General features: G+C 39.1%; 1 protein-coding gene across 3 annotated transcripts; it reads right to left on the bottom strand.

Annotated features, from left to right (window-relative positions):
* Positions 1-1,339: 1,339 nt before the first annotated feature.
* Positions 1,340-23,043, bottom strand: esrra (estrogen related receptor alpha). Of its 3 annotated transcripts, XM_039693659.2 has the most exons (8): positions 22,659-23,043; positions 18,231-18,338; positions 13,644-14,051; positions 12,680-12,796; positions 12,455-12,568; positions 12,147-12,314; positions 6,418-6,687; positions 1,340-4,498 (listed from the first exon to the last, which is right to left on the bottom strand). In XM_039693659.2, the coding sequence occupies exons 3-8, from the start codon at positions 14,044-14,046 to the stop codon at positions 4,245-4,247; spliced, it is 1,326 nt and encodes a 441-aa protein (XP_039549593.1). In that variant the 5' UTR covers positions 14,047-14,051; positions 18,231-18,338; positions 22,659-23,043; the 3' UTR covers positions 1,340-4,244. The 3 variants fall into 3 exon arrangements, with proteins under 3 accessions (XP_039549593.1, XP_039549594.1, XP_088980055.1); XM_039693660.2 differs by lacking the exons at positions 18,231-18,338; positions 22,659-23,043 and adding an exon at positions 17,687-17,809; XM_089123929.1 differs by lacking the exons at positions 18,231-18,338; positions 22,659-23,043 and adding an exon at positions 16,769-16,932.
* Positions 23,044-23,077: the final 34 nt, after the last annotated feature.

Below are 23,077 nucleotides of genomic sequence, written 5' to 3'. Positions count from 1 at the left end.
TTGGCATAGAATATACCATATGCCATAGGAATATTTTTTTTTATTCCAACTAATTACCCTGGTCATCTGTAATATCGCCCTGGATAAAACAGGCAGTAGTTAGGCTACTGGCTGTCGCGATGACCAGTAGCTGACGACGCGCGAGAGTATTCACACTGGAAGCGTTTACAGTCAGTGTCACAGCAGCGGCTACATAAGCGAGCAATTCTTTACAAAGACAACTATAGGCCTACATTTTTTTTTTTTTTTAGAAGTTGTTAATTTAGAACATTGATAGTCTTGAAAGTTTGAGGTTGGTGTACAACATTCACAAATTAATGTTAAACAACAAAACAACTCAGAAAATGGCTCCAATCTATTAGTTTCAGTCAGGGTTAGGGATCAGGGGGTGGAGTTGGGTAGGATTAGGGATCAGGGGGCGGGGATGGGTAGGATTAGGGGTGGGGTTAGGGATCAGGGGGTGGAGTTGGGTAGGATAAGGGGTGGGGTTAGGGATCAGGGGGTGGGGTTGGGTGGGATTAGGGGTGGGGTTAGGGATCAGGGAACCATTTTCCCTTCCTGAAAGACTTTTCAAAATGACTTTTCTCAGCTGAAACCAAGTTTTTAATTTCCAACATCTAAAGATAGGCTACTAAATAATGATGGTATGTGACTACGAATGGAAAACATAAATGTGTTTAAACTTTAAAGGCTACTTTTTCATTAGCAAGTTATGTCATTGAATTAAACACAATATCAGTGCTAAACGCAAATTTACTTTCTCACTCAGAATCAGTCTGCTAAATCTTTTAAATGAATCTTAAATATTGTTCAGTAACTGGTATGTTTACTACAGGGTTATTTCATGCAGGATCAAAACTCCCAGCAGCCCAACAAGAAATAAAAAACAGACCTAGAGGTTTTCCACACTAATTATGAATCCGAAATGGCCTCACGATGGCGCTGTTCGCGTAAACGAGTATCAAGTTATACAGGTTTTAACCTCACGGGGCAGTATAAGGTTTACATGTATGCAGGTGGTGCGAGTGATGTGATGTTTTTTGAGGGATTTATCTGTGTAATGGTACGAAGCGAATTATAAAATCTCTAAATGTATATAAATGTACTTTTAAAGTAACTGCAAACAACGGGAGCTATCAAATAAATAACTTACAAGCACCATTTGCAGTTTTGCATACAACAAAGAAGACAATGGAATGGACCAGACTTTACATGAATGTTCACTGATTTTCTATTAAACAAGTCTTGAATAATAAAAAAAAATGACGATTTGTTTTCGGCCACATGAAAGAACAGAAAGGATAATGACAAAACGACATAGAAATCCAATGACAAGTGATGACTGACGGTTGTTAATTTATTACAAAAAAAAAAAAAAACATTGACACTGACAATATTTTAAAATACCTCTATTTTTCCCGTTGTTTTAGTGTTTGCTTTCTCTTCACAGTGATTCAATATGAACAAAGTGTATCACTACTGCTGAACCACTGAGCTTTACAAAAAGGAAACAAAGCACAGACATTTACAATCATTTGACTTCAACCAAAACAAATACCAGAACAATAATATTAATAAACATCCGCAAATTGAGTAAAAAATAGATTTTAATCTTTTAAATACAATATTTTGAAATACAAATATTGATTTGCTCTTTACTGTACTTATTACTATTGACTGTTATCACTAGTGTTACTGTTGAGGTTTGATTTACAGTATATGAATACAGTAAAATGTGAAGAAAAACAACATTTTGGTAAATTCTGGTATTGCTCATTTACATAAATATACACAGACACACAAAAACACCAAGCCATGAATTTAATTTATCTCTCAATCATTTGTTATGTTCTAAGTCTGACAGACAAAATGGCTTTATATAATGCTTACCATTATGAAAACACTACTGTAATATCATCCTTATATTAGAGTTATTATTGACACAAACATTGACATATTTTACAGCCGTCTTTGAATGGACCCACTCATTCGTGGTTATGTACACAAACCATGACATCCCAATAACCACTTAGGAGAGACATTAACTCCTGTGTATATAAAAAAAAAAACATACTGAAATGTTAGGAAAAAAAAAACTTGTATTTTAGCTTTGATAAATGCATATAGATGGAATCAAATTATATTGAGTTTCTTGAAATATACCAAAAATCCAATAACAGCCGAACTGGCAGTATTTTAAAGAAAAGAGAGAAAAAGAGGAAGGTTTGCAGTGATCAACACATATATTAGTGCCTGGAACGGCAAGACTATTTTGAATAGAAATGTCAACAACACACACACACACACACACACACACACACACACACACACAAAGACAGGAATATAATGTCCACTGGCTTTCATATGTCTTAAAGTTAGTACTTCAACCACAAAAAGAGAAATCTAAAAAAACAATTCAATACAAAACAGACATTTTATAACAATCTCCCAAATGAATTGCTTTATTTCAATACCAAACCTGAGGCCAAGCTTCATAGAGTAGTATATGAAAAAAAAAAAAAAAAAACTAAAACCATGCCATGAGCAACAGCAACTCGTATGATCATCCAAAAGGCCTGCATCACAATTTTTGGGCCGAAACTAGTCTGCAGACCCAGATTGAAAATATCATAAACATCAACCATGGAAGATTCTTTCCATCTCGTCTATGGCGTGTATTTGCAGTGAACCACTTTCAGAGCGCTCATACAATCATTGCTGTAAACGTCATACAGTGAAAATCACCCTGAAAATGTGGCGTCACCTCCGAGGTCTGTCTCTGCACGTCAGTGGTTTTCATTTTTAGTACTTAAATTGGTAAAGAGGCCAAAATGGCAACTGGCTTTTCTTCCTCCTGTTTTCACATGTGTCGAATAAATAAAAGGTAGCGGAGTTGTAGCACTCTAAACGGAGTATGATTGCATATAATATCAGACGAGTGTCTGCAAACAAACAGCTATGAGGAGACTACGCAAACATATCTTAAAAGAACCCGACGAAGTCTCTCGAAGCGACGGCTCTGTTGGAGCCCATCTCGTGAGGCTTTCCAATTTGCATTTAATGTTGCTCTAAACCACAGAGGCTTTCAGTTTGACTTTGAATATCACAGAATGACGGAGGCAATGTCCGGCGGCTGGGTCCATGTAAAAATGGAGGATTACGACACGGAATATGATCTTTTCTCTGGACGAGGTGACGAGCAAGCCAGTATCATCTGATGAATCGAGGGCGTCACCGGAAGGTCCCAAGGCGTCCAAACAAATAATCACAGCAAAAAACTACAGTAGTGGACTACAGGAGGAACAAACTCCGTTTACCCTGATTTAGACGCATTGTTAATTCAGTTCAGCATTCATAGTACCCATAGTCTCCTGTTCAAACAGTCCATATCCCAAAAGCGATGACGTTAATCTTTAAAACAACTGGCTATTATACAAAAGACGGCCTGGTTTTCTTGGAAATTTTCTACAATCAAAAAAAGTGTCTGTTATGCGACTACTCCACACAGCTAAATTTAGTTTCAAAGCAGGACGTGACAGAGCAGCCTCTCGTTCCAAAAAAATGGCTGACATCAAATGGGTTAGGAAGTCTTTCGTATTGCTTTCCGTAATATGATGTTGCAGTACCAGTGTACATCTCCAGTAAGTCTTGACTTATGTTTTGCATATTCCACAAAAAGCTAGCGGGACAAAGTTAGATAGCACTTGTAGTATGGCGAACGCATTATAAAAGACATTAACTTTCCACAAGTGCCTTTGATGCACCCATTTAAGGAGAGAAAAAGCTTTAATCGCTTGATTGGAACTGTAGTGATTGGTGGCCTACTATCAGTAAATGAGGAGAAATCACTGAATCGTATGATTCAGGTGAGAGTTCATATTGCTGCAGTCTCAGTAGGCGCCCTTGGCACGTAAATTTCTCTGAGTTTACAGTAATGGTTAGTTCCTAGAAATGGCCGTGAGGTGACAGAATGAATCACACGTTGTCTGTGGTTTACCTAACACTGACTGATATAGATATGAAGTGTCTGAACTGACCCAAGCCTATGGTTGACCCATTGAAATCAAATGGAGGAGGACGATTGGATGTGAAAGACCAGTACTAGCGGACAGCTACACAAAGCGTCTTCTTCGTATTCAACCCTTATGAAAAAAAGTTCTCTTTTGGCTCTTGCAGCCCTTGCGACAAAAAAAAAGACTTGGGGCAAACTTTTTGCCGCCCTTCATTCCTCCGTCGTTTATTCTCTAGGGCGAGTCCATCATGGCCTCCAGCATCTCCAGGAAGAGTTTGTGCATAGGCACCCCGCCGCGGGTCTTGATGCTGTAGAAGGTGGTGAGGGCCCGGCCAGCGGTCTGCCTGAGGAGAGGCAGGGTGAGGAGGAGGCGTCCGGCACGCTGGGGGTCGTCAGGGCGTCGCTGGACCTCCATCTCCAGCAGAGCCTGATGCAGCAGGTCCCGTAACTTCTGCACGGCCTCCATGTCCTCAATGTACACCGAATCTGAAGAGAGCACAAGAGGCCGAGTGTTTAGATCATCATATCTAAATAAATCCATTATGTCATTCTAGTGAGGGTGCTAATTATGTATGTGAAAGACTGCAAACATTTCGATCCCAAGTGTTTATGAGAACAAAATAGCCACTTCCAGAGACACTAATGCAAAATAGAATTAGTAACTACTATTGAAGCCACTGAATCTGAAAAAATAAAATAAAAACAATTCCTGGAAAGTTTTTGAAAATAAACATACATAGATACAGGTCCTTTTCCGGAAAAAATTCCATATTTTATCATGTGTTATTTCGCAAACACTTTGTGGCCTATGCATACTACCGGTAGCTTGCTCGATTTACGTTTGTTACGTGCATTTAGACTTTTCGTTAAGTGTTTCCTGTGTGAGGTACTTTGTGTTGGACGTTGCCATGATGTTCAAATGTGCACGAAACTACTACGATGATACCTCAATGTTTCACAGACACACCGAGAAATATGTCAAAAATAGGCTGAAACCGTGGAAACGATGTAACCTTGCTCTCTCTTCAAATGTGTCCCCATATTTAGTCCTTGAATTCGAGGGTATTGGACCTGGAAAGTTGTCAAAAGGTCCTTGAATTTGAAGTTAACCAAGGTGTGGGAACCCTGAATAAATTACTTGTGACTTAAGAGCGTGCAGACAAAACCATCTGATAAAATTTGGTCGCAGATGCTTTATCTGAAGTGACGTATCAATTATTGGCCAATCATTTTTCCATATCTAAATGACCAGAACAATATTTTCTTTTCTTCTCAGAGCAAATTATTCAGTCATAGGAAATTAATTAATGAATTAAATTAATGTATTCAGTAAATGTGATTCCATCATAGTTTATGCACAGACCTTCTAGAATCTAAATGAAATAAAACATTTCTCCACCTCAAGTGAATGTTTAAATTTTTATGTGCATTTGGGACATTTTTTGTATTTTGGTTTTTCCATCCATCTATTTTACGCAAAATTTGCATAAAATGAGGTAGATGTAAACCCGAAAGATCGTTTTTGGTGAATTTTGGCGTACTGTATCTAAGGCTGGATCGAAAGGTCACTTTGCGTCTGCTGTCATGTTTGATCCATTATAAACAAACTGCTTCGATGTGTCGCATAGACGTCGTCAACGTCTTGCCGCTCCCTCCCCGTTCTGTGATTGGTCCACTCGCTGTGGCGAAAATTTGGTTCATGGTATCCAGGCTGCCTAGCAGGCAGCATGGGGAAACCCAGGCTAAATAAAAGTATGAATTTCTTTTTTTTTAAAAAGACATACTATTTTGAACGCTAGTGTATATTTTTGTTGTGATTTATGATAACGAAGAGCATGACATTATATTCGGTTTGTTGTGATGTGCAAAGAAATTCTGACTCCCCAAAGTCTACTATGAGGATTACTGAGAGAAGCAGTTACAATTGGAGGCATGGAACAACAATAAATGAATCTACTACATATAATATAAGTCTTGTGCTAATTATTAACTGTTGGCACGTGTGCTAAATGTCACTGACCCATGGATAAGTCTGTTGGTGGGGGTTAATGTTTAGCATGTACACACAGATATGTGAGGCGTAAGGAAGAGGTCTTGGGTGTGTTCAAGATTCAAAGCATGCGACTCCCAGTATTTGCATAACAAATACAGATTCTGTGGGTGAAGCAGATACGGGGGTTGAATTTATTATTTACAGTAATCAAAAGTTTCATAGGTTCTTCCAGGTGGGGGAAGAATTCATACAAGCAAACAGTGACAAGAAGGGTACGTTTACGACACAAAACAGAATATGGTCTGGTCTTAATTACTCGGTGACTCAGTCAGGTCAGGCGGGTTTTGATCAAAGGGTGACCAGAAGCGGAATGAATGAGTCATTAATAGGAAAATCTGGACAGGAAGCGCACCTGAGTTGGTGAGCGCGATGGCCTTGAGCATGACAAACTCCTCGCGGTCCAGCTGCAGGACCCTGAAACGGCGTGCGAGCTGACTGATGGCAGCATTGAGTTCGGTCAGACCGGCCACACGAGACATCTCCTCATCCAGCACGAAGTCCTCGGCAAACACCACCTCATCCTCGCAGCCGAGAGAGCGGTAAGCCACCCCCAACACCAACACCTCCAGCCACACCGACTGCAGCACGGACATCTGGTCCGCCAGTGACAGAGAGAGGAAGCCTGGATGAGGGAGGAAAAAGAGAGAGCTTGAAAAGTACATGTCCAATACAATAAAAAAACATGCACAAACACAGACGGTTTGTCTCAAATCAACGTAAACGGATGGTCAAAAAAATCTTCCAGTCTATTATGTCAGTAATATTAATAAAATTACACGAAAAAGAGAAAACCACTAAAAGGAGAACTCCCGCGCGAAATGAACCTTTGGTGTAATAAAACATCGGTACCTAGTCAATCATTCTCTGAGATTTGTTTTCATGATAATTAGGGTTGGGTATCGTTTGAATTTGAACGATTCTGATTCCGATTCCTTGTTTCGATTCCGGTTCCTAACGATTCTCGATTTCGATTCTTTTAAGAGGCAGGGTCAAAAAAGTTTAGCTAACCAACAGTCTTTCTGAAGGAAATACTCCTTCTGTCACAAATACTTGTCACAAATTTAGCATTTTGCCGAGATTTCGTTAATTTTTAGAAAAGTGAAGCCACACTTTGGATCGCCGACGTAAGCTACTCATGTTCGACTCGCGCGGTTATGCCAACACTTCCGGTAGACGCTTCTTCGTTGGTGTTGTTCAGCGGTTTCTTCTTCCGCTCGGCGGACTGTGAATATCGAAACTAGGAATTGAAATTTTAACTTTTGAACGATTCCGGGAAAAACGAAAAGTTAGTCCCGGTTCCAATCGATACTCGATTCTCGATACCCAACCCTAATGATAATCGAATGTTTAACGTATAATGCTAGTACTGGGGGAATTTGCTACGTAAAAAGAAATCGCTTGTTTATACCACTAACAAGGCTCAAAATAGCTTCCCACTAACACAGTAACAAAATGAGGGTCCATACATGCAAAACGAAGCATTGAGAACTTTGTAAGTGTACAGACCGTTTAATAAGAAGATACTTTATAAAGACAGTTCACTTCGTGTATACAGACAGGAGCATTTTAAACATTCATGCTAAACATTCGATTATCATGAAAACAAATCTCAAAAGAACGATTGACTAGGTACCGATGTTTTATTAGACCAAAGGTTCATTTTGCACCGGAGTTCTCCTTAAAATTTACTGAATAATTATTTTAGAAAAATTGAAGCCATTGAGAAAAGCTACATGATGTTCTAATTAATACTGTTAGAATGTTTTTAATGTTGTATTTTAACTCATTTCTTTTGACTTGAGATTCTGAGAAACTGCTTTTGAAATATGAATTCAATATAGTAAAACGTCATGATGCGAAATTCCAGCACTGTTGGTAAATTCTGAAAAGCTTATGATAAATGTCAACACTTTTACCTCAGAAAGTGGGACATTTTTAGCTTTTTGACACTGTCAATCTCATAATACCCTGTGCAAGCCAGCTGCTCACCTTCTACAGAGACTAAGAAAGGCTTGCTAATCTCAGATCTAGTTAGAGTGTGGAGAGCAGGATGAGAGATGTTGATAATGAGTACAGAGACACAGTGGACACTCACAATAGTGCTCTAAAATTGGAGGTCTTGAAAATAGCCAGAGACTGACTGAAGCACTTGAAATCACTCCTTCCAAGACTGAGCTCGGACAGCAATTAGGAGAAAAGTCTTCCACATTCTGACTAGCTCTGACTCACCAGCTCCAGTTCCCTTCAATTATAACTTTCTTTAGGTACCTGTTCTCTGCAAAGAGGTGTGATTGATCAGCACTTTCCAGCAGTGCAGAAATGTGAGAAACATAAAATAACATTGATTAACAATCTGCTAACTGTTTTCTAGCTGGCATTGACATAGCCTCCTGAAATGTTAGCCTGTTATTAGCACATAGACCATTTTTAAGTGCCATCGTTTAGCGAGGCTGTGAGGGATAGACACACATCTCTTCGGTGGGTTGTACTGTTACTTAAAGTGTTTTCTGATTGTTCTGCTGATGAAACACTGCAAAAATATCTTTCTAAATAAATTTCAGAAGACAAAAAAACTCCAGACAACATGAGCTGTGGAAAATTATAAGTGATCTATAGGAGATTTATACGGCTTTTTACGGCAGATGGGATTGAAAACACAGTATAAGTCTATCCCTCACATCCTTATTTTCATACCAGTCATGGCGCTGCTCTGAAAAAGGTCTATTGGCATCTGGGCTGCGTTCAGCCCTCACAAAAAGTTGCAAAACGTGTTTTTTTTTTTTTTTTTACGGAAACAGTGGTGTGTTAAACACCCTGTTCTGATGATGCAAGAGTGGCAACTATGGCAGCTGAGAAGGCCACTCTTTGTGTTCTTTTTGAAGAATTTTCAGAGCCAGATCGGTATAAATACACGTTTAATACTGCAAAATACGCTCGATGTTTCAGTCACTGCCCTTGCCGTCCAGTATAAAAGAGAACATCCCAATCGAGTGAAGGGATTTGTGGAAAATATGGTTCCTAATTATTGTGATCCAACATTTGCCTCGCATTTCAGGATGAAAAGACAAACATTTCAGGTGAAGGATAATCCACTTCTTACCTCCGAGACTGTGTCTTATTTTTATTGTGAGTATTAGGCTCATCATTATTGCTGATCTGCTATAGTTTTACTAAACAACTCTTACGACAAACATGTCTTCTAATATCTTTAATTGTTGCATATACAGAGCTGCAGCGGACACATTTGTAAAAGACTTTATTTGCACCCATTGTGCATGTGTGAGCTGTCTACCACGTGGTTTATATGTATGTACCACTCTGTTGCGGCTGACATTTTAGACACACCCACCAAACAAGAGGAAAATGTATCTCAAACCCTGTTGCACACTGTATCCAGGAAACATGTCATTCAACCCGGAAACCATAGCAAAGCGTTGTGCAACGGTTTGAGCTTTAACGTGCCACTGATCTGCTCTTCTTCCAAACGCCAAGGCCCGGTTTCAAAGACAGGTCTTAGATTAAGCCAGGGTTTAAGTTGCTTTCAGTTAAAACAGCTCAAACAAAGCTTGACAGCCTTAGACAGACAGCCTTGTCTGTGAACCCGGTGGCAAGTTTAGTGTTATTTGGCTAGTAAGTAGCACTTTTCCCAGTAAAAAGCATCTGTATAACTAGATCAAGATCAAGAAGATCAAGGATTTGCACGAGTAAACATGATGATTTTTTTTTATTTTTTTTTTACCATAGACCAAAAGAAGATATTTCAAAAGAGGATGTCTGCTACTCTTGCAGGGGACCTTTGCTGCTAAAATTAGTACCATTATATTCTACTTCATTTTAGTGGAAAAAATGAGCCCTTCATAAGATCTGGTCCATTTTGCAAATGATTCAGTCGCCACAATAGCCACTGTCTGACCAAGGTACAACCACTGTTCATTATGTTTTCATTATCTGTTCACTGTGCATGCCATTTATCTGAAATAGATAAAGCCATAATAATAGACCACCATGAAAAAACAGCAGGAAATAAGACTAATTAACAAACCAACACCCGACTAACAAAGCAGAATATATATACACTCACCGGCCACTTTATTAGGTACACCTGTCCAACTGCTCGTTAACACTTAATTTCTAAGCAGCCAATCACATGGCGGCAACTCAGTACATTTAGGCATGTAGACATGGTCAAGACAATCTCCTGCAGTTCAAACCGAGCATCAGTATGGGGAAGAAAGGTGATTTGAGTGACTTTGAACGTGGCATGATTGTTGGTGCCAGAAGGGCTGGTCTGAGTATTTCAGAAACTGCTAATCTACTGGGATTTTCACGCACAACCATCTCTAGGGTTTACAGAGAATGGTCCGAAAAAGAAAAAACATCCAGTGAGCGGCAGTTCTGTGGGCGGAAATGCCTTGTTGATGCCAGAGGTCAGAGGAGAATGGCCAGACTGGTTCGAGCTGATAGAAGGGCAACAGTGACTCAAATAACCACCCGTTACAACCAAGGTGGGCAGAAGAGCATCTCTGAACGCACAGTACGTCGAACTTTGAGGCAGATGGGCTACAGCAGCAGAAGACCCCACCGGGTGCCACTCCTTTCAGCTAAGAACAGGAAACTGAGGCTACAATTTGCACAAGCTCATCGAAATTGGACAATAGAAGATTGGAAAAACGTTGCCTGGTCTGATGAGTCTCGATTTCTGCTGCGACATTCGGATGGTAGGGTCAGAATTTGGCGTCTACAACGTGAAAGCATGGATCCATCCTGCCTTGTATCAACGGTTCAGGCTGGTGGTGGTGGTGTCATGGTGTGGGGAATATTTTCTTGGCACTCTTTGGGCCCCTTGGTACCAATTGAGCATCGTTGCAACGCCACAGCCTACCTGAGTATTGTTGCTGACCATGTCCATCCCTTTATGACCACAATGTACCCAACTTCTGATGGCTACTTTCAGCAGGATAATGCGCCATGTCATAAAGCTGGAATCATCTCAGACTGGTTTCTTGAACATGACAATGAGTTCGCTGTACTCAAATGGCCTCCACAGTCACCAGATCTCAATCCAATAGAGCATCTTTGGGATGTGGTGGAACGGGAGATTCGCATCATGGATGTGCAGCCGACAAATCTGCGGCAACTGTGTGATGCCATCATGTCAATATGGACCAAACTCCCTGAGGAATGCTTCCAGCACCTTGTTGAATCTATGCCACGAAGAATTGAGGCAGTTCTGAAGGCAAAAGGGGGTCCAACCCGTTACTAGCATGGGGTACCTAATAAAGTGGCCGGTGAGTGTATATATATATATATATATGAAGAGTTCAGATGCAAAAGCCTCTAAGTGCCATTTGAAATTTTCTGCTAGAATGAACATTTTTATCAAGCTTGTATGTTTAAGTTCAGTAATTTCACTTAAATTGCAATGAGGATTACCTATTAATTGTCATTTAAGTGAAATTAGAGGCTTTTGCATCTGAACTCTTCATATATATATATGAAGAGTTCAGATGCAAAAGCCTCTAAATGCCATTTGAAATTTTCTTCTTTAATGATGATTTTTATCAAACTTGTATATTAAAGTTCAGTAATTTCACTTAAATGGCAATGATAATTACCTATTAATTGTTATTTACGTGAAATTACTGAACATAAATATACAAGTTTGATAAAAATCATCATTAAAGAAGAAAATTTCAAATGGCATTTAGAGGCTTTTGCATCTGAACTCTTCATATATATATATATATATGATGCCACTAAACTGGTAAACTTTTGCAGGGGGTACCTGACGAAATCCAATGACTTTTTTTCATCCCCTATTAACCCCAAAAAACTTTGTTTCCAGGCAAATTGATATAAAACCCTTTAAGCCCTTAGTCAATAAATCAAAGAACAGCTTATCCAGACAGTACATTCTAGTTTCATGTGCAATATGAATCAGACGGTGATTCATGTTGTCAAAGGTCGAGGATGGCATAACCGTGTGGTAGTTTTACTTCAGCTTAAGTAATAGGAGAATGAGAAACTTATAGCCCGACACCAGAACACAGTCTCGCAGTTCCTCTTCTGGCTCTCACTTACCAGGAATGTGCTTGGCCCAGCCGATGATAACAACTAGTTCCCGGTCGGCCAGGTCACAGAGAGTGGTGAGCGTCCGCTGGGCCGTGTCGGGCTGCAAGGGGTCTGGCATAGCAAACAGCTTTTCTGGCTCCGCCACCAGCAGATGAGACACAATGATGCTGGATGAACCTGAGAGAAACAAACTAAACATTACTCAGCTAAATAATCAAGTCAAGCTTAAGTTTATCTATCAAATGTTCAAAACTGTTTTAAATCAAATCAAATAAAAATATAAAAACAAAGCAGTTATTAAAATAATATTTTATTACCCTTCTCTCCCTCTTTTCTTAAAGGTATCGGTGCGCTCTGGTACGTGGCATTCTCCACCTCTGGGCGTCTCTTGTACTTCTGCCGTCCTCCTCTGACTCTGTCCAGGCGGACTCCTACACCCAACACAGAAAGTGGCATTAGGGCATTGGCACTGCCTGTACACCGTGAGATACTTCGGTATCGTAAGAGAGAGGACTGGGTGTGCTGGCCAGGTGCCACCTCACCTTCTTTGAGCATGCCTACTTTGAGGCACTTGGTGAAGCGACATGCCTGACAGGCCTTCCTGCGGCGCTTGGTGATCTCACATTCATTAGAGGCGGGACAACTGTACTCAATATTGCCTGTTGGATGGAGATGAAGACGTTATACTAGAGTTCACAGCAGTGTTTCCTATAGAATTATGTTTTGTAGTGAGCGAGAAACCACTTACTCCTCATAAAAAATATTAAATATTTCTATTTATAGATATTTATTAACAATAAATATCATTCAATAATACAACTAATTCAAATTTTTTATTTAAAATATAGTTTTTTTAGGGCTGTCAAACGATTAATCGCATCCAAAATAAAAGTTTGCGTTTACATAATATATGTGGGTGCACTGTGTATAATTATTCACGCATGCATGTATAATAAAGAAAAAATATTATTTATATATAAAATATTTATATAAAATACAAATTATAAATAAATATATATACAGTATATACATTAAAATATTTCTTAAATACTATATATACAAGCATGTGTGTGTATTTATATATATATAAAATAATAATACACAGTGCACCTACATATATTATGTAAACACAAACTTTTATTTTGGATGCGATTAATCGCGATTAATCGTTTGACAGCCCTAGTTTTTTAAATTTATTTATTTAAATATTACCAAAAGAATTCAATATCTTTTAACTAAATGTCATATGAACAACCAGTCAGTAATGATACTTTCAAAAACGATGATAGGGAAAACAACAGCTATTGCTTAATTAGACTTGCTGTTCTTGGTTTTATTTCAGAGAATGCAACTCTTTATCTCATCACATTCAATCCTGGATAGATACACGTCGTATTTGAGGCGGTGGCTCTCAGGGGGGCAGGAAACACTGATTCAGACCACTTGGCTTACTTACAAGTTATCTGTAACGACAAGTGAATCTGTTACACAGTATGACATGCTTACCCTGTATGGTTCTTTTGAAGAAAGCCTTACAGGCTTCACATGAAGCCACTCCGTAGTGGTAGCCAGACGCCACATCTCCACACACCAGGCACAGCCTTTTGGGAAGCGTGCTTAGTGCATACTTGCAGCGGCCTCCCCCGCTGCCGGTAGAGCCCTCCTCGGCTCCATCTGCACCCTCCTCCTTAAAATGGCAACGTAGAGCAGGGGTGTAAAGGGGCGGGGAGTAGCGGCCAGCACCCTCTCCTCTGGAACCCCCTCCTGCACTCTGAGAGGAGTCTGAGGACGCTCCTCCCGGGCTGGTCCTCCCGCCGCCGCCTCCTACTCCACCTCCTCCTCCTCCTCCCTCAGGACTGCTGGGTTCAGCCTTTATGTACAGGTCGGAGCGTCGCTCTCTGGAAGACATGATACCTGAGGAGAAATATGTGAGACAATGAGGGACCTTTTTAGTTTTAACTTCATCATCAACGTTGTCTTGATGAGGTCAACACTGAATGCTTACGCATTTGATTTGCGACACTTTCAAATATGCCTTTAAATCAGATATCTGATATCCAACCATCTGACTCTGACCTACATAAAATGAATCCATGGGAATTGCTAGGCCTATGTCTGAATCCTAAAGGTTAATTAATCAACAGACTCAAAATGAAGTGATGCATGTAATGTCACAGAACAACCAGGGTCAAAAAGTATCAAGGTTTGGGTCAAAAATGACACTGACATGAGTAAAAATGTCTACAGATTCAAGATATAGAGAGAAAATGCCCCTGTGTGCATTATCAAGTATTAAGTGAGTAACATTTTAGACAATATCATCTGTTTTTGCAGTTGTCTAGTAGCCTACCATTTAATTTCCCCCCCATTATTTCAAACTTATATATTCAAAATTTAAATTTGATATCTAAAAGAAATTAATGTTATAATAACAGTATTTACACAATTAACAGCCCTGTAGTATTATTTTAATTTATTGATTGCACTCAAGAATTTGATAAGGTTAGCATAAAAAAGCCTTTTAAAAGTACAAAAGCCACTGGAAATCTTTTTAAGTGGGCAAATATCACCTTAATGGAAAAGTTAATTACTGGACATTCTTTAATAGGAGAAAGATCACCTCCATATTAAACCTGTGAAGGCTACTGCTAAAAATTAACTCAATCCAAGACTGTGCTGTTAGCCTCTGAGAATCTAATCATTAGTGCAAACACAATCAGACTGTCTTAAAGGGAAAATGTGTACTTTTGTGTATTTTATTATTTAAAATAAATATTTTTTAATTCATAAATATATGTCCTCTAAGGTGGACAAAGGTGGTTCCCTTATCCTTGTAAACTAAGAATTTGTTATCTTTATTTACAAGCGACGGGTTGGTCCAAGGAGGCTTCCATGTAGTTCCGCCATCTTGAAAAACTATAATAGCTGAGAGGGACAAAAAGTACAAGGCCAACGTGTTTCCACAACACATTTTCATGGGAGAAATTCCTACACATTGTCCCTTTAAGTGAATGTAAACAGACAGGACAAAAAAAAAATACTACGTGTCTAAATATTGAATATGTGCAGTAGGCCTTACAGTGGAAATGCAGCAAGTCTAAAAGAACATTTTTAAAGAAGTTTTATTTTTCAGTAATCCTTGCTCTTTTATTTTTGTTAACACACAGGTGCATGCTGAGCAAGCAAACAGCATTCGAGCCCAGAGATGAACAAACACCTTTATGTCCTCACTCTCAAAGCACTGTTGGGAAGTCTCTGAACTGTTTTCTTTGTTTTCTCCATTGAAACATTCAAACAAACCAATTCACTGCAACTAATCAATCTTCCCACTCAATCACTTATGCTCAAACAACAGCAACTCTAAGGATGCAAATTGCAATACATTTAGACAATGTTAATATTGATTCTTGAGATTTCATTCAGCTTGCAAAATAGTATCAGAGCATTTTAACGAGTATGAATACATAGGTTCAGTATTCATAATTTTGCTTTGCAAAGCCAATCAAACAAGATCTACACGTCACTTGTATGGCAATTCAAACAGACGGAAATTTATTACAAGCCCTTGCATTACAGAACAGAACAGATATATGCACATGACTTGTGCACATGGCAGAATTGTGCACAAATCCATAATCCCAGTGCCATGGACTCAGTCCACACCAGATTAGGGTCATTAATCCAGGAGAGGGAACCAATCGTCTAATTATACCTCCACAAAAGATGCCCTACTACAGACTCTTAACCGCTCCATGGTACCCACAGTTCATAAACCCCCCTCGGGGATAAACTGACCTATGATGCCATTCCTTAAATTTGCTTATCTTGCCATTTTATGCATTTAGCGAAAAAGAAATAGGGTCTACCACCAATTTCACATAAAAAATTACCCAAGATGCGTAACGACTGCCAAGTAGGGAACACAACCTGCAATGATAAATGCTCCTCATGATTACTGGAGCAATACCAGGGTTGTGGACGTTATGATTGAGCAGCTAGTCATACATTTTCTGAATATACAGGTTAATGCACATATACGGACTCACATCATGATCCTACACTCTCTGCCACTCGGATTACGGCCAAAAACCACATTTCCACCTTCATTTGTCCTCAGCAGATATCACACAAACACTATTCCCCTTTCACCAGATTGTGTGTGATGTGATGTGTTGCAACTTTGGCAAGTGTGCAGAATGTAACTGAGCCCCACTGCCTCCAAGTCCACTGTACTTTCTGCCAAACATGTTCATTCTGCCTCTACCACACTTGCATTAACCTGAGCTCTGAACCTAACCAACAAAATGGTGTTTATATGATGAATATGGAAGATGTGTGAAGGAAATCAACAGTGACAGTAATGGCGCTTATGTCACTTGATCTCATTCTTTAGCTTTACCCGGTTCTTTGAGCACTCTCCCACTGAACCCAATCACGTGGCTACAGTGAGGACACGCGCCGCTTCACAGGAGGTAAAGTATCCAATCGTGAGGACAAGCTGAGATCTCTAAATCCCTCATCAAACTGAACGAACCGGATATGGAGAAACGTTCCGGTTCAGGGTTCAAACACATGTAAATCATGACAGTCTACAAAGAAAAAGGGGCAAACGTGGTATCTATCGTACCAACCTCCATCGTCATCATCATCATCATCACGCAAGGGCGTTTCTCCCGCAGAAGTTCAGGCAAACCTTGCTGATATATGCGATTTCCGATCAGGCTTATTAAATTGAAAAGCTGGGCTTTAAATGGTGAGAAATTTGATGTGGCGTTTGAAGTCCAACGGTGAGTCGTTTCACTCGTCATCGCGTTTTTACGTAATCACGTGGTCCCTGTCATCACCGCGTGGCATATTCATGCTTTAAAACGCTCCAGAAAAGCAAAATGAATTTAGGGACAAATTACTGTTTATTACGTTGTATTAACAGGCCAGCTTATCATAATTGATATGCCCCAGCCCAGATAAGTTTGTTGCAGCAACACATGAAAACAAAGTCACCTGGAGCTTTTTTCATTTTTAACAGTTACATTAAACGATGGGCTATTTATTCCTCTCGGGGTGATGTACGTTTTAATGCTATTTATTAAAACCAAATCTCGCTTGTTGATATAAATATTTTAAAAACAACTCGTAAATATATTTCCAGTACGCTTTTTAAAGCAACCTAACGTTACTTTTCGACCCATATAAGTCAAATCATATCAGATCACTCGGTTTTGCTCATTACGAATCGGGCATGACAGTTATCATCAGTCAAATGATTCGGAGTTTTTCACTTAAGAACTGCTCACCGGTTGACTAAAAAGATGATTAAATACTAACAATAAGCACATTTTGAATGTAAAAACAGCTATTTCGGTGTGCTATGCTACTTTATCAAACGTGTCGGTCTGGTCTGTAAAGCTTCTAAACAGGCTACATCCGGATTTATGCTCGTTTGAATTCTTATTAACTTAACATACAGGTTTAAAAGTCCATCTGTGTTGCTCTCATAAGAATCAGCCAAATGGTTATCTAGCTTAACGTCATAGCTTTCGCTAACTTACCTACTCATTCAAGATCAAGATACGTCCCACGTCTTCCAAACTCTACCGGAGAACATGTACCCAAAAATAGATATGCATTGACTCACACAAATAAATCCGTCTGTGTTCCCGAATAAGCGTAGTTTAGTTAGCAATGCGCATCTTTGAACTTCGTTCACTTTCCCCCCGACAAACGTGTCATGAGTCATTGGCTGCCCTCAGGAGGATGGAGGAGAGTTGCTCATATGCAGCCACATATGTACAGTAATTTCAGATAATCCTCAATAATGATTGATAAAACAAAATTAGACATGTTATAGATTTCCTTCAGCTCAAGCCAGTTAAGTTTGATGTAATGAGAGACAGAAAAATCAGTGACTCAAAATACAGGTCTGAACTCTGATACAAACATCTACTATATTCCCAGCTGAATACCTATTTTTGAATGACTTAAAATATACTTTATGTATATTTAAAAATTACATAATCCTCTAAAACGGATATAGTGTTAAAATTAATGAATAAAAATAAGAGAAAAAGCTTTTTTAGAGATCAATTAGCTTACCTTTTGCTCAAAAGCCGAAGGTCTTTAGTCTTGTTGCGTATGCTGAAAATCTCACTTTATTTTGGAGTCAGAAGACTGCAGGTCAGTTCACACTGGGTATCAGGAACCCTGGTAAGAATAGAGAAAATTAGTGATACATCAACACAATAAATATTAGACTGAATATGCATTAAAAAACAAGGCCTCGTAAAATGCATTGCTTCGGCAGAGGCACATATTGTTATTAAGTTGCTAAATAATAAATAAAAACGAAACCACCATTAGTCTGAACCACATCTTCTCAAGCTAAATGAAACCTCCCATAAAAGTATTGCAGATATCTAACAAAAATGCCAGATTTAATCAGACAACATTAGCTGTAAATGTGGTCTCAGCACAGCAGCATTGTTTCTTTCTTTTAAAAATGAGTCAATCCTGGCCAATGTCACATAAACCTCTAGCAGGGCTGTATAAGAGCCTGATTTGTACCCCACATTAATCTGTGTTTATTACACCGTATCCATGTTTTACCCCTCACCACCTTCACCATTAGGCACAAAATACTGACTGAGGGAGAAACCATTTCTTTGTCTTTCTACCAAGCAACCATTCTCTGGTCTTGCTCACTGTCATTCACGCAATTTCGGCATGCATTCAGACTCATGGATACTCTCATATGATTTCTGCACACAACATTCCCCCTCCCCCTCCGCTCTCTGACACATTCCAAAGGTCAAAGTCACTGGAGGGGATTGAAGGACAGCCACAGTAACTTCAAAACGGCTCTGTGTGACAGCAAACACAATGTGGTTCACAGCTGAGAGACAATTCTTATAAAAGAGATATGGGTAATTGCATAGTTATTATAATTAACTAAAACTAGAACCATAAAAAAACAACTGATTTACAAAAAATGTGCATTGATAAAACTATGGGCAGGCGAAGTTGTCTTACAGAAAACTAAGCCCAGAAACCATTCATATACTGTACATACGCATACATTATATTTAGACAACCGACACAGTTTTTGGCCTCCAAATATACTAATTTTATCTTTCAGTGACTTATACTTAATAACAGGTAGCTTATGAAGAGATAGGGTGTAACTAACAGCATTAATGAATGATGATTTAAATGAACTGAATGTCTTTGTCACATTTTAAAAATACAAAAGAGAAATTGTTTTAGACTTCAATGTTGCTGTTGGCATGGTCTGTAATAGTTCAAGATTTCTACTTGTGGTTTTTTTTTCTATCCCTTAAAGGGATAATTCACCTTGAAATTAATTTTTGATATGTTTTAGCCTACCTCAAGGGTATCCAAGATGTAGGTGTCTTTATTTTTCACAGTATTTTCAATTTTGATATTTTTGTCATATAATGGAGGTACCCCATATACCTCCATTATATGACTGACAGACAAGAATGGTTTGAACTTAAAATATCAAAATTGAAAATACTGTGGAAACAAGTATTTTCACCTACATCTTGGATGCCCTTGAGGTAGGCTAAAACATATCAAAAATTAATTTCAAAGTGAACTATCCATTTAAGGTTTTTTTTTTTTAGGTACACTAGTTTTGCTTTTTAGAATTAAACCAACCTATTCTTACACTAGTCACAGTAGTCAGTATAAAGGCTGCATGATGCTGGAAAAAAAAACTGACATTGCGATATTTTGTTTTTCAGACTATATATTGCGATATGAAACCGTTTCTTCAGATGAATAGCTCTATTTGGAAAGAATGATTGGAGAGATTTTGTAGTGGAGTGAATCTGCTTATAAAATAAGAAACACATTACAAGCATAGATAAATACAATAGTACAAAGGTACACATGAAATAAACAGTGCTTTAGCTTATGTTTTTCAGGCAAGTCTAACAGTATCCAGGTACAGAAATGGAATAATCAGGTGTAAAATAACACTGCATAGTCTTCCCTGTATAAATTAAATATCATTATTCTATGTTAAAGCTACAAAGTTATTGCAATATCAATGCTAAAATGATATATCATGAAGACCTAGTAAGTATAGTTGTCAGGTGGTGCTGTGTGTAAAATGAAAGCATAATAGCAGTGATCAACTGATTTCGAAGGTAAAGATTACTATGTAAATCTAATTCTCGGCAGAGAAATCAGAGATAAGTACTGTGTGTTAGTCTTTGAACTTCGACTACATTATCCATACATGCAACTGTAGAGCAAAGACTGTCAGAGCAGACCTCAAAAGGTGACCTTGTTCAGTGAGCCTTGACCATTGAAGGGTTGATTGCTAAACTGGATTACAAATTCTTAAGAATAGAGATTCACGATCACATTCAATAGGGGCCTAGTCAACCGGAACTTCCAGACAGTTTCTATAAAGTATCTGTACAATTAGAAATATACTTTTTAATCACGTATATAACCCATACAGTAGATGTAAATGATCAAAACGGTTTCAAAAATTGCCTCAAGCAATTGACTATGAGGCAACGTGCAAAAAAAAGTGCAATCAGCAATATTTTTTTGTTGTGCGGATTATATGGCAGTCATCTTGGACTTGAGCCCTGCAACGTTAGATTTTTACCGGTACCGTACGTGTGCGCTTACTGCGCTATTGTATGCATACGTGCACGAGACACAAATTTAGTCATCAGCATAGTACTTGCCGCACTAGTAGATGCCGCAACTCTAGTTTGAGTTGTCTAGTATTGTATGTCTCATAACTTTCGAAGAGAAATAGCGCAGACACTGGACAAGGATGAAACTTACTAGCGCGCATATGTCCACCATCTGTGTTTACGCACACTATCAAATGGGAGTATACTTTTAAAAGGCAATGCGTTCTACACTGCCGTGAAAAAACAAACAAACAAAAAAAACAAGTAATGTTTGGGCTTTATACTGACATCTACAGGCAGGATGCAAAACCACAGAGATTTTAGTTAGTAAAAATGTGCTATTTGCAGAATCAACGAGTTGATTCTCACTGCGGAACATGAAATCCATGGGGAGGAGTCGGATCCAGATCCAACTCCTCCCACCTTACATATACCTAAACCTATCCAACTCCAAAGCCCCCTGATCCCTAAACCCAACCCTAATCCTACCCATCTCCACCCCTTGGATCGTGATCCGACTCCTCCCCGTGGATCTCATGTACTGCATTGAGGTGCTACTGGAATCAACCCATATTAATTTATTCCAAGAATGTTCAATAACAATGATTTTACAGACTCGGCTGGTCACATTACGTGATCTCAACATGTCTGCCCCCAACTGGCTCCATAAATAACAAATCAGCTTTTATCAAGATTAAACGGAAGTTGCGATAGTCTTTTCTTCTCTATCGTGACGTATATCTAAATTAAATGGCTTCACGAACAAAAAAACATAAAAAATGAAGGACGCGACTTGATTTTGTCCATCTGGAATTGATTGGATTGTTTGATCTGTGGTTTGCCCCTCCCTCGTGCCATTAAACACGTCATCAGATAGATGTAAGTGTAAGAGGGAGGGGGGGAGTTATTTGAGTAAAGATAACGAGGGCACATGAATTTAAAAATAAAATAACGATGAGCATGGATAAATAATTTTTAATAAACACTGCAATATTTCCATCAAAATAGAAATGGTCCGTGTTGATTTCATGGTGACTTTAATCTCCAGTCAGACTCAGAGGACATAATTTTAAGCTGAGTTTTAACTTTCGCAATAATAAACAATTTATTTTAGTGTAAAACTTTTTAATGTGGGAAACGATCGTGAGGAGTAAAGTACGTACAGCTTTTGATTAGCCAACATTTGATAAACATAAACACTGCTTCAAGTCTGCTTCAAAGAGTGCCCACAGACTTTTAAAAGCCAAACAAAATCACTACGTTCTTGTACCAATTGAATTACGTCAGCGACGACGTGTAGCCTACAAGAATATAAGCAGATCAGTCGCTCGGATAGTTTGTTTCCAGACTGAAATGCTGGACAGGTAATGCGACATGTCTCGACTCGAGTACTAGAGTCCGAGGTAAAAATCTCTCGCGCTGACACAATGCACAAGCCAGGGGACAACTCGATCAAGGTCAGCGTGCTGCAAAGTGTTACTGCGGACTTTCCCCCCCTTTTTATCGCAGTAAGAAGCGCATAATGCTCATTCATATGCAACGATAAAGCAACAGTCTGCGAATTCAAATGTTGAGCACTAAATCAAATCTGTCATTTGGTGACATGGTCTCGTGCTGTTAGTAGTCGTACAAACAGAAAACTATCAGAACACACTGACCTATTTACAGTGTAAAGTTTTTACAGCTGGAAATATCGGTAGCGACAGCAGACAGTTGCCAGTGATGGTCTGTGTCACGACAGTATCACGATTATCTGACAGGTTCACAACAAGCGCATTAGCATTAAACGCACAAAATAAAGGATAACGTTACTGCGTTGCTGGGTGCCGGTTGGATGAATACTTACCAGTAATTCAGGGAACATTGCTGGTGCCTCGAAAACCACCAAGGAAACCAGTGAGCAAAACAGTAAATCCTACAAAGGACTATCACATAAATTACAACGCTGTGTCTGGTCCAGCACGCGGATTTAAAGATCAGATACAGTCTGCCTATTTGCTGAGGTGGGCTACCTTACTTAGCAATTCTGGTGCTGTACTACGTACGATACGGTAGGCTATATGTGACGTAGAATCAATGCAACTACTCGATAATTTGAATGAATGGCGGCGCGAGGGCAGTCAGTTGAGAGAGCGCGTATGTTTAATCCATGTTTGATTCGCTCTTCCCGGGACTAGTTCCTCATATTGCTGTTTCGGTTGTCACTGGAAGCCTGAATCCTGTCTTCCGCTAATACAGCTGAGATCCCGGTTACGTATATCCTCG

Source organism: Pimephales promelas, chromosome 19 (genome assembly GCF_988280905.1).
Source record: "Pimephales promelas chromosome 19, fPimPro1.hap1.1, whole genome shotgun sequence".
NCBI classification, from domain to species: Eukaryota; Metazoa; Chordata; class Actinopteri; order Cypriniformes; family Leuciscidae; genus Pimephales; species Pimephales promelas.
Note: the sequence above shows the minus strand (reverse complement) of the source record. Positions and strands in the feature narration are given on the sequence as shown.